The sequence below is a fragment of the Phallusia mammillata genome, chromosome 4 (assembly GCF_965637545.1).
Source record: "Phallusia mammillata chromosome 4, kaPhaMamm4.hap1.1, whole genome shotgun sequence".
Classification (NCBI taxonomy): Eukaryota; Metazoa; Chordata; class Ascidiacea; order Phlebobranchia; family Ascidiidae; genus Phallusia; species Phallusia mammillata.
The window spans coordinates 30,582,541-30,598,083 of record NC_137255.1 but is presented as its reverse complement, the minus strand read 5'-3'; the positions used below and the strand labels follow the sequence as shown (position 1 = coordinate 30,598,083).

The 15,543-nt window shown below is 37.8% G+C and overlaps 2 protein-coding genes across 2 annotated transcripts in view; both read left to right on the top strand.

Annotated features, from left to right (window-relative positions):
* LOC145223781 (protein NLRC5-like) overlaps positions 1 to 15,543 on the top strand; it is a 29,946-nt gene that overhangs the window by 13,845 nt on the left and 558 nt on the right. The gene's annotated exons all lie outside the window — the stretch shown is intronic.
* On the top strand, positions 1,112 to 15,351 carry LOC145222309 (ribonuclease inhibitor-like). The gene is made up of 5 exons (XM_080088405.1): positions 1,112 to 1,303; positions 3,831 to 3,992; positions 6,531 to 6,692; positions 12,405 to 12,566; positions 15,196 to 15,351. Exons 1-5 carry the CDS (start codon positions 1,112 to 1,114, stop codon positions 15,349 to 15,351), a joined length of 834 nt encoding a protein of 277 aa, XP_079944531.1.

Genomic DNA, 15,543 nt, shown 5'->3' with positions numbered 1-15,543 from the left:
AACAACCTTACACAAATATAAACAATTAAAATCAAGGCACAACTGCGTAACTTCAACGTTTGCAAACAGCACAATTCTACACTCTATATCACCACGTTTAAAACCATTTATAAAAGGAAATTCAATAAAACGTCACATGACTAACGTCCAATCATTACCAAGCACGCATGTCGGGTAAAAACTTTACTTGTGCGTTAGGCTGGCTGAAAGTGATGGTAACATGTTTCGGTATATAATGGTGTCGTTACAGGCTGAAAAGTAAACATAGCTGTATATATCATATAAATATAAGGGTAAATATAAACAAAGAAGGGCGTGGAAAATAAAGTGAAATGTGAAATTGTCCACATAAAACTGTTAAGTTCGATATACACAAGAGCAAGAACAAATGCATTAAAACATATAACGTCCGCAAATAAACAGACAAAACAAAACTGTTGAAAGTCAAAGCATGACCTAAAAAGTAAAACTGAAAACAGTCAGGGTGCACAATACAGAAAGAAAATAACAATATTCGTATGCGATTTTGCAAGTGTCACAACAGACCAAAGTATTAATGCAACTTGAGCCAATATGTAGAATCGCCATGTGTACCGATTGTCGATTATATGTCTGTAGCAGAAGTAGAATCGTGTTGTCTATATATCTGTGTCTTGGTGACAATATACGAATATTTATTGAAATTCATTCACATATCCAACTTGTATATCTGCCATCTTGTCACACCTGTCAGTCTGTAATATTTATTTATTAGTTCATAACCTATACTTCTCTACAGGCCCGCTACTTACGAAGCGTCTTAATTGTGCCTTTCATGTTTGTCGCGCGTTTGGAATCATTCTATTTTTGATCTTCACCAATTAAACAGGGAACGCTCGCCTTAGGTATATAAGCAACGATTTCGGCGGGTTTACAAATGAAAAAAAATATAATATGCGCCAACGAAATAAGCGATGTTTGGCAAAACACAAGCATCAGAAAAAATACAAATCTGATTGCAGGTTTTAATTAAATCCGTCCATGAAAAGTCGTAGCATTTATAGCAAGGCGTAATCCGAAGTTGTGTTGGTTTGTCTATTTTGATTTACTAGCATTCGTCACTACGATAAATATGATCATATTTGTTGCATTAAATCAGCTGAAGATACTTGACCTCTCCGGCAACGAGATCGGAAACACGGGAGCAGCTTTACTGGGTCCTTGCCTTCACAACATCGAAGAACAACTTATACTGGATGAATGTGGGATCGGAAGCAAAGGTGTCGAGAAACTCTGCGATGGAGTGAAAAAGCTAACAAAGCCGGTAAAAAATATTGAATTTCGATCTAAGTGATATACAAGATTTTATCCAATTACAAACGTGGCAACCTGGTTATTTCAACTTCGTTTAATCTAAAAAAATGCATTTTTATAACCATGTAAATGTTTTTTGCAGATATTTTTATACTGACAACTGGCGCTTTAAAATAGTTGCTTTGGGTGCGAATGATTTTTAAATATTGAAAGTGATGATTGTCACTCTAATATACCTTTGTTGCGTCAGAATTCAAATATGTCGTCACAATTAAATCAACTGTAAAGATTATGTGGTCACAATAATCAAAAGTAAAAATTCACACAACAAAAAAGGTCGAAGACCCAGCAGTTCTGTCTTCATTGAAAATTTGTTGTGGTGTTAATTAATATTAACATAAACGCAAATCGCTTTAAAGCAGAATTTGGCATCAAAACAATTGTAGCGTAACTTCGGTAAATTAAAAAACATAATAAAAATAAATATGATTGGTGGGGATAAGTGACGCAACAGAAAAGACAATGTTATGTTGAATGAATGAAATTTATTTCGTCTCAAAGCAGTTTGACCTGTTTCTCAACACAATTTAAACTAAACAATCAACTTTACGCCATAACTCTGTTCTTTATAAGCAGTTGGTCATCTAAATTCCGTAATTGTATGTGACTTAGCACAGGGGTCGGCAACCTTTTTGCAGTTCGGACCGTTTTTGAAATTGGAATTTTATCGCGGACCGGCCTTCAAAAAACTACAAATATTTAGGAATATAAAAGCCTAAATTAGTTTACAATCCCCGGGAAACACGGGAAAATGTATCAAAGCATCTGGCCTGAAACCAAACTACTCGCGGACCTGACTTAGCATGTGACGCCACAAGAAGAAACGTTTAAATGTAACTTTACTTAACTTGCGAATACGACCTGGTATCTGTTGTGTAGATGTAAAACTGAAAATGAAATGTTCTGTTGATTGACTGATATTTATTTGAGTAGAAAGCAATTTAACCATTTTTTTCTATAATTGGAAATATAAACAGCACATGTTTTTATCTTGAATCCATGGTTGCTATAACAGATGCTGCGCATATGAATCAACTTCATCACATAATCATTATACAAAGATTTCTTGTGAAGCGGTCGAATCTTTATTGAGCAGTGGCGTCATGTCCGAGTTATGTTGTAGCGTGTAAGAGATAGAGCAACGCGAAACCTGCCTTTATACGAGGCAATGGCGATTAAAAGAAAACGGCAAATAGCACGTTTCGATGCGCATAAGCGAACACGGCAGTAAAGTCGCTACACTGGTGCGATTAAGTGAATTATGCGAAAATCTGGATGGAAAACACGTTCTGAACAGAAGTACTAATTTCCACAGCTAAAATGACGTTACTACGACGCCCGTTTACGCGACAGAGGTGCTTCCTTTCTCTTTTTTGTAGTATGGCGTAAATAAAATTACTTTCTCAGAACCAGATCAACTCTCAAAGTGGGCCTGTAATAGTATGGACTGATTTATTGGAAAAAGCGATGCAAGCCACACAGTGGTAACCAAATGACACCAGTATTATTGAGTAACGAACCGTAAAAATCTTTTGTATGTAAAAATGGGTGGTATGTGACACACCATAAAAATGTAAATGTAATTTTACCTAACTCACATATTTAGATCTGTACAAAGCATTAATCACTTTGTTCTACAGACCCGAATCTAGCCTGTTTCATTGAAACTTAAACCTGGCACTAGGTCCAAACCAAACTAACCGACTTGTCCGAAAAAGCAAACAAACATGCAAACTATAGTTTAGAAAAACATTTAGGAACAAATCATGTTATTAGTACACTAAGATATGAATGACGAAAGCATAAATAACAAAGGTAAAAAGAAATTAAAGCAATGTAAAATAAACATAAAGATAATTAAAAAATTCAAAAAATAAAACACAGCGCAAGTTTTGGTGGCCAGCTTAGTTCATTGGATTTTGTCTTTGTGTCGTCTTTTATTTGTGGACAACATAAACTTAAACTACGAATTGTAAAATAGCAAATCAAAAAATTCACACAAAGCATATAAATCTTGCGGATGTTTGTGCTGTGGGAAATATAAGTATCGTTATACTTGTGTTTCACCCGTTTCTGGGAGGAAGTTGTGTAGCAAATCTATAGACCCGCGACTGGCTAAGCGTCTTAATTGTGCCTTTCATGTTTGTCGCACGTTTGGAATCATTTTATTTTTGTTCTTCAACAAACAAACAGCGAACGCTCGCCTTAGGTGTATTTTGTTCAAAGCAACGATTTCGGCGGGTTTACAAAATGAAAATATTACAACAATATGAGCCAACGAAATAAGCAATGTTTGGCAAAGCACAAGCATCCGGAAAAATGCAAATCTGATGCAGGTTTTTTAAATAAATCCGGGCAATGAAAAGTCGTAGCATTTATAGCAAAGAGTAATCCGAAGTCACTGTGGTTTATCTATTTTCATTTACTAGCATTGGTCACTCTGATAAATGTGATAATATTTATTGTAAACAAATCAGCTGAAGATATTCGACCTCTCCTGCAACAAGATCGGCAACAGGGGAGCAGCTTCTCTCGCTCCTTGCCTTCACAACATGGAAGAACTTATACTGCGTGGATGTGAGTTCGGAAGTGTAGGCGTAAAGAAACTCTGCGATGGAGTGAAAAAGCTGACAAAGCCGGTAAAAGTTGTTGAAATATGTGTTGAGAGAATTTTTTAACAACAAACACATCTGTTTGAGAAACGGTAAACTATTTGCGAAGCAAAATCACAAAACGCGAGAAAGCAAAATAAATGTTTTGCATGATACAAACATGAGCATAAAAAACTATAATAGTGTTGACTGATATATTGGAAGAAGCGATGCAAACCACATAGTGGTAAAAAATGTTACCAGTATAACTGAGTAACAAACCGCTTTTGTATGTAAAAATGAGTGGTTTGTGACACACCATAAAATTGTAAATGTAATTTTACCTAACTCACGTATTTAGATCTGTACAGAGCAGTATTCACTTTATTCTACAGGATTAACAATTACAAACACTGACACACTGGCTAACAGTATATATTCAATGTCTTTGCAGCGAAAACTAGTCAGCTATATATCCAAGAATTTAAAATCCTTGGTCCCTATGACATATGCTGTACAGACGACTCAGTTAATGGCATAATCCGGTTATTCGCAAAATCAATATACCAATCCTTTTTATGCAAATATACGGAATATGCTATTAAAAGGTATGCGATTAACCAGTCGATGTTTTAATTAGCTACAGTTTAGGATTCACCATCTGTATGCAATTAAACGGATTGGGCGATTACCCAGTATTGGATTAACTGGATTCGTCTGCGGAGAACTAAAATGAAACAAACAACACGATATTATGTAAAAGCATATATCATACATGTGTCAAGACACAGCACCAATTTATTGCGCTTAAACTCCGTCCTTGGTTGCATATCTATTCGGGCGCTGGATAAAATTCTGGCTGTCATGTCTGACGATGTGGCCGTTCGCCAAGGGTGTTGTAGAATAGTAGCCGATTGTCCAGTATCTATATTAAGTGGAGTTTAAAAAAAGACAAGACAATCTGATGCAACTGCAAACGAAACACAGTGTTTTGCAAGTACTTGTTAGATTGCGTCATTTTCTTGTTTTTGCAATGACATCTGGAAAAACGTAGTTTGCTAAGCAGCATTTGGTGTTCATCATTCCCCAAACACTGTTTGTTTGCGACTTACTGCAATATCGTTAAACACGCTTCGATGTTTCTCTCGATCACTAGTGAGGAATCAGTAAAATCCATGGTTTGGGTAACAAGGGCACTGTCCCATCATTTCCGGGGCGCGTCATCAACTTGTATTTAACCACACAGTGTTACAAAATACACTTCTCGACCACATCCAACGACACATAAACAGAAGCCGAGGTTTTGATATCAGCAACGCTAACATAAACATTTATTAGCCTTTGTATTCGAATGCGGCTATTGTTGGCAACGAGAAAGCGGTGAGATGGTCACAACAAACAGGGTTTCAACTGTAAACAACCTTATGCATATCTAAACAATTAAAATCAAGGCAAAACTGCGTAACTTCAACGTTTATAAACAGCACAACTGCGACACTCTATATCACCACGTTTACAACCATTTATAAAAGGAAATTCAATAAAATGTCACATGACTAATATCCAATCATTACCAAGCACGCATGTCGGGTAAAAACTTTACTTGTGCGTTTGGCTGGCTGAAATTGATGGTTACATGTTTCAGTATATAATGGGGTCGTTACAGGCTGAGAAGTAAACATCGCTGTATATATCATATAAATATAAGGGTAAATATAAACAAGTGGAAAGGCGGGCCCGAAAAACATACAATTTTGCGCACAACGTTAAATAGTGGAGGAAACTTGGTGGGACCAGTTGAGTGGGCACTATATGCCAGCCACCCGTATTAGGGAAAGAAGGTGGGGTTTGACGGGAAAAGAAACCTAGCAGGAAAATCATGTTATTAGTACAATAAGATATGAATGACAAAAGCATAAATAACCAAAAGTACAAAGAAATTAAACCAATGTAAAATAAACATAAAAATAATTGAAAAAATCAAAAAATAAAACACGGGGCAAGTTTTGGTTGACCAGCTTAGTTCATTGGATTTTGTCTTTGTGTCGTCTTTTATTTGTCGACAACATCAACTTAAATTACGAATTGTAAAATAGCAAATCACAACTCACACTACGCATATAAACCTCGCGGAAGTTTGTGCTGTGGGAAATATAAGTATCGTTATATTTGTGCTTATCCAACTTCTGGGGGAAGTTGTGTGGCGTCTCTACAGGCCCGCGACTGGCGAAGCGTCTTAATTGTGTCTTTCATGTTTGTCGCGCGTTGGGAATCATTCTGTTTTTGATCTTCACAAAATAAACAGCGAACGCTCGCTTTAGGTGTATTTTCATAAGAGCAACGATTTTGGCGGGTTTGCAAAATGAAAAAATATAACAATATGCTTCAACGATATAAGGAATGTTTGGCAAAGCACAAGCTTCAGAAAAAACAAAAATCTGATGGCAGGTTTTAATTAAATCCGTCAATGAAAAGTCGCAGCATTTATAACAAGGCGTAATCAGAATTTGTGTTGGTTTGTCTATTTTGATTTACTAGCATTCGTCACTACGATAAACATGATGATATTTGTTGTATTAAAATCAGCTGAAGAGACTCGACCTCTCCTACAACAAGATCGGCAACACGGGAGCAGTTTCGCTGGCTCCTTGCCTTCAAAATATGGAACAACTTATACTGTGGGGATGTGGGATCGGAAGTGAAGGTGTCGAGAAACTCTGCGATGGAGTGAAAAAGCTAACAAAGCCGGTAAAAAATGTTGAATTTCGATTTAAGTAATATACAAGATTTTATATAATTACAAACGGTGCAACCGGTTTATTTCAACCTCATTTAATCTTAAAAAATGCATTTTTATAAGCATGTAATTGTTCTTTGCAGATATCTTTATACTGACAACCGGTGCTTTAAAATCGTTGCTCTGGGTGCGAAAGATTTTTAAATATTACAGGTGATGATTGTCACTCTAATATACCTTTGTTGCGACAGCATTCAAATCTGTCGTCACAATTAAATCAACTGTAAAGTTAATGTGGTCGCAATAATCAAAAGTAAAATTTCACACAACACAAAAAAGGTAGAAGACCCAGCAGTTCTGTCTTTGTTGAAACTTTATTGTGGTGTTAATTAATATTAACATAAACGCAAAACACCTTAAAGCAGAATTTGACATCAAAACAATTGTAGCGTAACTTCGGTAAATTAAAAAACATAATAAAAATAAAATATGTTTACTGGGCATTAGTGACGCAACAGCAAAGACGATGTTATGTTGATAACTGAAATTCATTTCGTCTCAAAGCAGTTTGACCTGTTTCTCAACACAATTTAAACTAAATAATCAATTTACACCATAACTGTTTATTTGCATTTTTTGTTAAATTGTGTGTTCATTATAAGCAGTTGGCGATCTAAATTCCGTAGTTGTATGTGACTTAGCACAGGGTTCGGCAACCTTTTTTGCACTGCGGACCGTTTTTGAATTTTATCGCGGACCGGCCTTCAAAAAACCACAAATATTTAGGAATAAAAACGCCTAAAATAGTTTACAATCCCCGGGAAACACGGGAAAATGTATCAAAGCATCTGGCCTGAATCCAAACAACTAGAATCCATGGTTGCTATGACATAGACATGCGCATAAGTGAAACACGGTAGTGAGGTCGCTACACTGGTGCGATAAGTGAATTATGCGAAAATCTGGATGCAGAACACGTTTTTAACAGAAGTGCTAATTTCCACTTCCATAGCTGAATGACATTTTAACCTCTTTTACGTCGACAAAGATGCTTCCGTTCTCTTTTGTGGCATAAAACAAATGAAATTTCCATCTCTGAACCACATCAACTCTTACAGCGCAAATTATGATATTAAATTTTCACAATTTCATTGTCGTGGAATTTTGCCAATGTTGTGTATTAAAAAAGTTTAGCAATGTGCACGCACACTTTACAACATGGCCAAAAGTTTGACCATACTTTGTAAATAATTGCTGCGCCAATTCTATTTCATTTTAAGTATTAATGTTTGTATTAAATCCGATGTTCGGATTTGTTGCTTTTCTCTGGTGATTTGTAGAAGCGAAAAATAGTGAGAGATGTAAGTTACCCAAATGAAGAAAAAAAATTAAAAGTTGTAACAAAAACCGATATCTTCTCCCGGTCAACAGATTACGTCACTCTTTGAAACTATGACCGTAATGGTGGCATCGGTCACGTGTGTTACAAGAATAGTCAGCAACACAAATAAAAAAATATAAAACGCCCGTTCACGTCGACAGAGATGGCGCCCGTTCACGTCGACAGAGATGCTTCCTTTCCCTTTGTTGTAGCATGGCGTAAATAAAACAGCGCAAAGTCGTGATGTGCAATGTACACACACATTCTACAACATGGCACAAACCGTTTAGTCTTTTTTTATAGTTGTTTTTGTCCTAATACAGATGTTCGGACTTATTGCCCACGACGGTTTTCTTTGACAAATTTTAAAAGCAAAAAAGTGTGTTACGAAAATAGAGAAGAGGAAAAGATAAAGAGGTCTGTCTCATCTCCCACTCGGCAAGTCACACTTTCAAACCATGGCCGATGAGTTACGTTTACTGTGTTATGAGAAATCATTTACATAGAAATCCACTTTCCAGTTAGTCACATATTTTGTTCAAAATCTATCCGATTATATAGATTATATTATGAAAAGGTGTGCGATTAACCGGGCGATTTTATCCCCAAATGCGCTACCCTTTTGGATGACGGTCTTTATGCAACTAAACGGATTGTGCGACTAAGCAGTATTGGATTAACTGGATTCGTCTGTAGCTGCGTCATAGCATGTTTAGGCATTTTTGGCCTGCCATTTTATGATCTACCATCAAGTGCAAAACTCATAGTGAAACAAACATGTTTTACGCCTTTTCTTGGTTCTGCTGCAATAGCGGGCTGACAGTACCCAGTTCAAACTCTTATTAAAATAGTAAAATATAAAGCGATGAAAGACAAGCAGCGACAGTTATGAAGCCGCGACACAACCCCTGCTCATATCCAACTACCGTCTTTCAAACCTCGTGGGGCCACGTCACGTTTAAAATTCGTTAAAGCGACGTAACATACACATGCCATGCAAAATTTGACGTCAAAGAACGGTATCAAAGTAAATACGTAACACGTTTACCAAGCTACAGTGTGATATAGCAGGGGTCCGCAAAGAGTTTTTGGCGCGACCATCAAAAAATGCTCTAAATTCTTGCGACCCAAGCATTTTGTTAGAATGTAAGTTTGTGGACAATACTAAGCAACTAGATATCAATACTAAGACTGATATTGGGCTTTTGTCAGTTGCTGTTTTTTTTTGCACAAAATTAAGCGAAACTAAGCACATAAAACAATAGGTAAACGAACGCATTTATTCTGCAAAATGGTAACAGAAAAGCATGACTGCTAGCACAGGTACGCTTAACTTTTTGCATTGTTACAAAGGCTGGATGTAACAGTTACGTAGTCATATGTAACAATGCAATAATAATAAGGAGGTTGAAAAAGCTGAAAATCATTAAAACTATAGATGCGATCATAGGCGCCAAGTAGGCGGTGGCGGGGTGGCGCCGCCACCTTGGGTTTGTAAAGCACGGTGGCGGCCACCGTGGAAATTTTGGTTAGTTCGTGGCGGTATCGTACGAAATATCGTAAAATCTGAAGAATATTAGCAACAATTTTGCCCTTTAACAAGCGTAATGGCGATTCAACCACAAAACGTGACTTAAAACTGCAACCTGTAGTGGTTAGTGCCTTGTTTATGACGTCAAACACACAATTGTCTGTCATTAAATGTTCGGCCTTTGTACTATGCAAATGTGTAGTAATAAATTGTTATCTAAGGTGATATAAAGCAGCAACAACTTGACGAAACATTTTTTAAACCTTACTAAACCAATGATAAACGCTACAGCAACATAATGCAATTGCCAGCTGAATATTATTTCAAACATTTAGTATTTTTCTCGAACGTTGCATTCTATTGAAAGTTTGTTGGGCTTTTGAGTTCTTGTGGTTGCCCGCATTGGTGACGTCATACAAAGTGACGTCATATTTTACCTCCGCCCCATTGCATTTTTTTGCAAAACTCGGCGCCTCTGGATGCCATGCTTATATTCTTGGAAACTTAAAAATATTTTGCGACCCGGACTGGAAGGTCTTGCGACCCAAATTTGGGTCGCAACCCACTATTTGCGGACCCCTGTGTTATAGAATAGGTATATAATTTGTAACAAAGATAACATACGGCCCCATTGATACTCCGTGATAACACAACGGCAACGGTTACGCAACAGCATGTATCACTACGTGTGTTAAGTAGCTCTCAAAAAATACACGGTTCTTTGGCTGCATATTTATTCAGGCGCTCGATAAAATCTTGACTGTCGTATCTGACGACGTGGCCGTTTGATGAAGGCCACCTTGACGACATCCGACAACATATAAATAGATGCAGTGGTTTTGATACAAGCGACGCTAAATCAAACATGAATTAGCTCTTGAATGATTCGGCTAGACTCCATCTTGACATATGTGAGTTTCTTACACTTGACACCACACTGACAGTGGGCGAAGTGCCGATTAGTGTAAACAAAGAAATATCATTGATGTTAACATTGGCATACTTGTTGGTTTTTGTGTCCTGGTGCTTTACCCCAGACTCCTGATAGGAGAACGTGGTCTCCCTTGCCTGCAATTTATTGCAAAATGTCTATCGCCATTGCAATGAAAGCACAGACGAGAGGAAAAACGTTTGCTCTCATTTCCAAACCGTTTAGTTCCAGTCGCAAATGTTTATTTTCCTCAGCAAAGCATTTCAATTCTTCAGCGACCAGGTTAACTTCAGGTTTAAGCCGGGCAACATTAACACTGCGTCTTTTCACTACTGTTCACAACAAACTCGTTCGCGTTAATCACTCAACCCGACGCATCTCTGAAGCTTGGTCCTTCCTTCGAGCAATTTTCGCGCGGTAAGGTATCTGCAAGGCGTTTGTCCGGTTAGCACAGGAGGCAGAGAAGTGTACAGGATGATATTTCTTAGTTTGTTTTCTTGGTATCCATGCGTTACAAGAGCTAATACGAAATCGGTTGGTTTCATCAACTGTTTGAGTGCGTCTCGCCAGTCGGAGCCTTACCCTTCACTTCGTATAATTGCATGCAACTATGGCGGTGGCTCGTTTCTTGAACTCCTCATAAGCCACAGTTTTCATTTTCATTTTTCTAGAATGTCAAACTAGTGTAATATTGTGGACGATACGAATTGAGATTTATTCTTTTGACAACAGTTTTTTTTCGCCAATTTGACAAAAGTTTGTCGTGCTGGACAATTTTATAACGGCCCTTTTAGGTTCTGTAGCAATAACGGGCTGTCAGTACTCAAATCGAACTGTATTAAAATGATAAAGTCTAAAAACTTTTTTTGCTGCGAAGCTTTTCGAAAAGTTTTCTGGATTTGCGACGCACGAGCAAATAAAAGTCAATGAGGAAACTTTTTATTAAAGTTGCGTTTATTGATACAACAACAAAAATCCACACAACGGAACTATTCTGCGACCCCCTTGGAAAATTGAAACGACGCACCAGAGCGTTGCGACGCACAGTTTGAAAACTACTGCGCTACAGCGACACAGCATAGAAATGCATTAATGATGTCATAGGACGGTGCCAGTAAAAAAAACGTAAAATTTTTATCCTGACTCCATGGTCGCTATGAAATATGAATCCTACGCATATGAATCCAGAGCAGAGCAAAAAAGGTTGCCGAGCCCTGGTATAATGAATATATCTACCTTTCTTAGAAGATTAACTGGATTATGCGATAATCTGAATGCAATACAAGTTGTTAACAGAAGTGCTACTTTCCACTTCCATGGCTGAAATTACGTTACGGCGCTCGTATACGTCGGCAGAGATGCTTTCTTTCTTTTTTTTAGCATAGAACAGATTTGTTTCTACACACATTTTGTTTCTAACAAACAACTTTGGCACAGATTTTTTGTATTGAGCATGACGTACAACAACGTAGAGTGAAACAAACATGCAGCGCATACTTTTTACTCGTGTGTTGCTATAGCACCACATCGCCCGACACACGGATGTGAAATTTAATCGAAGAAGCAAGGCCAGGGCGCTTAAACACGGAATTTAAACAACGCAATTAACCTAAATAAATTTCTTACATTAAGCTAGAAAAGCCAGGATTGGTTAGTAAATTCTCTTTAACAAAAATAGTGTGAACATTCTACAGCTTAATTTTCATGTTTTCATGTCTTACTTTATCTTTAATTGATAAAATGCCAAATTTAAAGTTTAACAGAAATTAGGTGTTAAAAAATCGTAGCGTTTATAACAAGGCTAAGTTGTGTTGTTTAGTTCTAGTTACTTAAATTTGTCACTACGATGGGTGTGATAATATTTGTTGCATTAAAATCAGCTGAAGATACTCGACCTCTCCCACAACAAGATCGGCAACACTGGAGCAACTTCGCTGGCTCCTTGCCTTCACAACATGGAGGAACTTATACTGTATGGATGTGGGATCGAAAGTGAAGGCGTGGAGAAACTCTGCGATGGAGTGAAAAAGCTAGGAAAACCGGTAAATATTGTTGAATTCTATCTTGCGAAAAATATTTTTTTGCTTTATAGCAAAGATTTACTATTTGTTTTGGAAACGATAAACTAATAACTAGTGATGTACCGATTCGTCTGGATTTCGGTTCGCCGAAACCCAATATTCGGCGTTTTGCAAAATAAATTCGGCCGAATCAACCGAATCATTCATGACGTCACGCAAAGTGGTACGCTAAGCGTTTAAATGAAAAAATGTTTATCTACCAGGCAATTAGTACAGAATGGTTGTGTTTTGTCGTCATTTTAGTCATATGGGGTTGAAAAATGCATGATTGGCACCATGCCGAAGAATTAGTAATTTCTTTACTACAGTGGGAAAAACAATAATGTGTTGAAAAAGATAAAAACTTAAGCGATTTTGGTTATGTTTGGGCTTTTGAAAGATTGCGTGGTACCCTTAAGAAGCAGAAAAGATATGTTTTACGCTTTAAATTGTGCTCGTAAAATAATTTGATTTTATCACCAAATGAGCTACCGTTTTGGATTACGGTCTTTATGCAACCAAACGGATTGTGCGACTAAACAGTATTGGTTTAACTGGATTCGTCTGTAGCTGCGTCACAGCATGCTAAAGCATTTTTGATCCGTTATTTTATGATCTACCATAAAGTACAAAACTCATAGTAACACTAACAGCTCTCAAAAAATACTCGACACTCTGGCTATATATTTATTCGGGCGCTGGATAAAATCTTGACTGTCGTATCTGACGACGTGGCCGTTTGATGAAGGCCACTCCTCGACGACATCCGACAACATATAAACAGATGCAGTGATTTTGAAACCTTCCATTCGAATGCGGCTACTGTTGGGGCAAAGCGCGAATTATTCGGCAAGACTGCACTGCACATATGTAAGTTTTCTACACTTGACACCACACTGACAGCAGCCGTAGTGCCGATTAGTGTAAACCAAGAAATATCATTTTGGCATACTTGTACAGCTTGCTCACGTTGGTGTTAAATGAGTTATTGTGTCCTGGTGCTTAACCCGGGTCCCTGATAGGGGAACGTGGTCTCTCTTGCCAGCAATTTCTTGCGAAATGTCCATCGCCATTGCAGTTAAAGCACAGACGAGAGGAGAAACGTTTGGTCTCATTTCTCAAATCGTTTAGTTCCAGCCGCAATGTTTAATTTCCTCTGGCAAGCGTTTCAACTCTTCAGGGACCAGGTTAACTTCAGGTTTTAGAAGGGCAACATTAACACTGGGTCTTTTCACTTTTAACAACAAAGTCGTTCGCGTTAATTGCTCGACCCGACGCATCTCTGAAGCTTGGTTCTTCCTTCGAGCAATTTTCGCGCGGTAAGGTCTTTGCGAGGCGTTTGTTCTCAAGGCCGGTTAGCACAGGAGGCCAGGAGGCAGAGAAGTGTACAGGATGGTGTTTCTCAGTTTGTTGTCTTTTAAGATACTTGGTATCCAAGCGTTACAAGAGCTAATACAAAATTTCGGTTGGTTTCATCTACTGTTTGAGTGCCTCTCGCCATCAGTCGGAGGCTTACCCTTCTCTTCGTATAATTACATGCAACTACGGCGGTGGCTCGTTTCTTGAACTCCTCATAAGCCACAGTTTTCATTTTCAGTTTTCTAGAATGTCAAACTAGTGTAATATTGTGGACGATACAAATGGAGATTTATTCTTTTGACAACAGCAGTCCTGTCGTGCTCGCCAAGTTTTATAACGCACTTTTTAGGTTCTGTAGCAATAACGGGCTGTCAGTACTCAAATCGAACTGTATTAAAATGATAAAAGTGTAAAAACAATAAAAAGCAAGCAGCACATATATAACAGTCCCGACACAACCACCTCTCGACTCTAACCCCAACTGCCGGCTTCTAAGCCCCCTGGGCCCATGTCTCTTCGGCAATTCGCTACAACAGTGGTTCTCAAACTTTTTTTGCTGCGACGCATCTCGAAACGTTTTCTGGACTTGCGACGCACCAGCAAATAAAAGTCAATGAGGAAACTTTTGATTAAATTTGCGTTTATTGATACAACAACAAAAATCCACGAAACGGAACTATTCTGCGACGCCCTTGGAAAATTGAAACGACGCACCAGAGCTTGGCCACGCACAGTTTGAAAACTTCTGCGCTACAGCGACACAGCATAGAAATGCATTAACGATGTCATAGGACCGTGCCAGAATAGCAACGTAAAATTTTTATCCTGACTCCATGGTCGCTATGAAATATGAATCCTACGCATATGAATCCAGAGCAGAGCAAAAAAAGGTTGCCGAGCCCTGGTATAATGAATATACATAGCTTTCTTAAACATTAACTGGATTATGCGATAATCTGAATGCAACACACGTTGTTAACAGAAGTACTACTTTCCACTTCCATATCTGAAGATGTGTCTTTTCTTTTTTTTTTGTAGCATAGATCAGATGAAAATTTTCTTTCAGAGCCAGATCAACTCTTAAATCACGGAGCTAAATGTAGATTAAATTTTCAATAGATCTTGGGATGGTGCAAATGTTGTGTTTAAACATTAGCAATCTACTTAGAAAATCTTTTGAAGGCGACACTGTCCCTTATACACACATTTTGTTTCTAACAAACAACTTTAGCACAGCTTTTTTTGTATTCAGCATGACGTACAACAACGTATAGTGAAAGGAACGTGCAGCGCATACTTTTTACTCGTGTGTTGCTATAACACCACATCGCCCGACACACGGATGAGAAATTTAATCGAAGAAGCAAGGCCAGGGCGCTTAAACACGGAATTTAAACAACGCAATTAACCTAAATAAATTTCTTACATTAAGCTAGAAAAGCCAGGATTGGTTTGTAAATTCTCTTTAACAAAAATAGTGTGAACATTCTACAGCTTAGTTTTCATGTTTTCATGTCTTACTTTATCTTTAACTGATGAAATGCCAAATTTAAAGTTTAACAGAAATTAAGTGTTAAAAAGTTGTAGCATTTATAACAAG

Coding starts and splice junctions, on each gene's coding strand:
- LOC145222309 (XM_080088405.1), top strand. CDS start 1,112: ATGATCATATTTGTTGCATTAAATCAGCTGAAGATACTTGACCTCTCC. Junction 1,304..3,830: donor TGAAAAAGCTAACAAAGCCG/GTAAAAAATATT, acceptor TAAACAAATCAG/CTGAAGATATTCGACCTCTC. Junction 6,693..12,404: donor TGAAAAAGCTAACAAAGCCG/GTAAAAAATGTT, acceptor CATTAAAATCAG/CTGAAGATACTCGACCTCTC.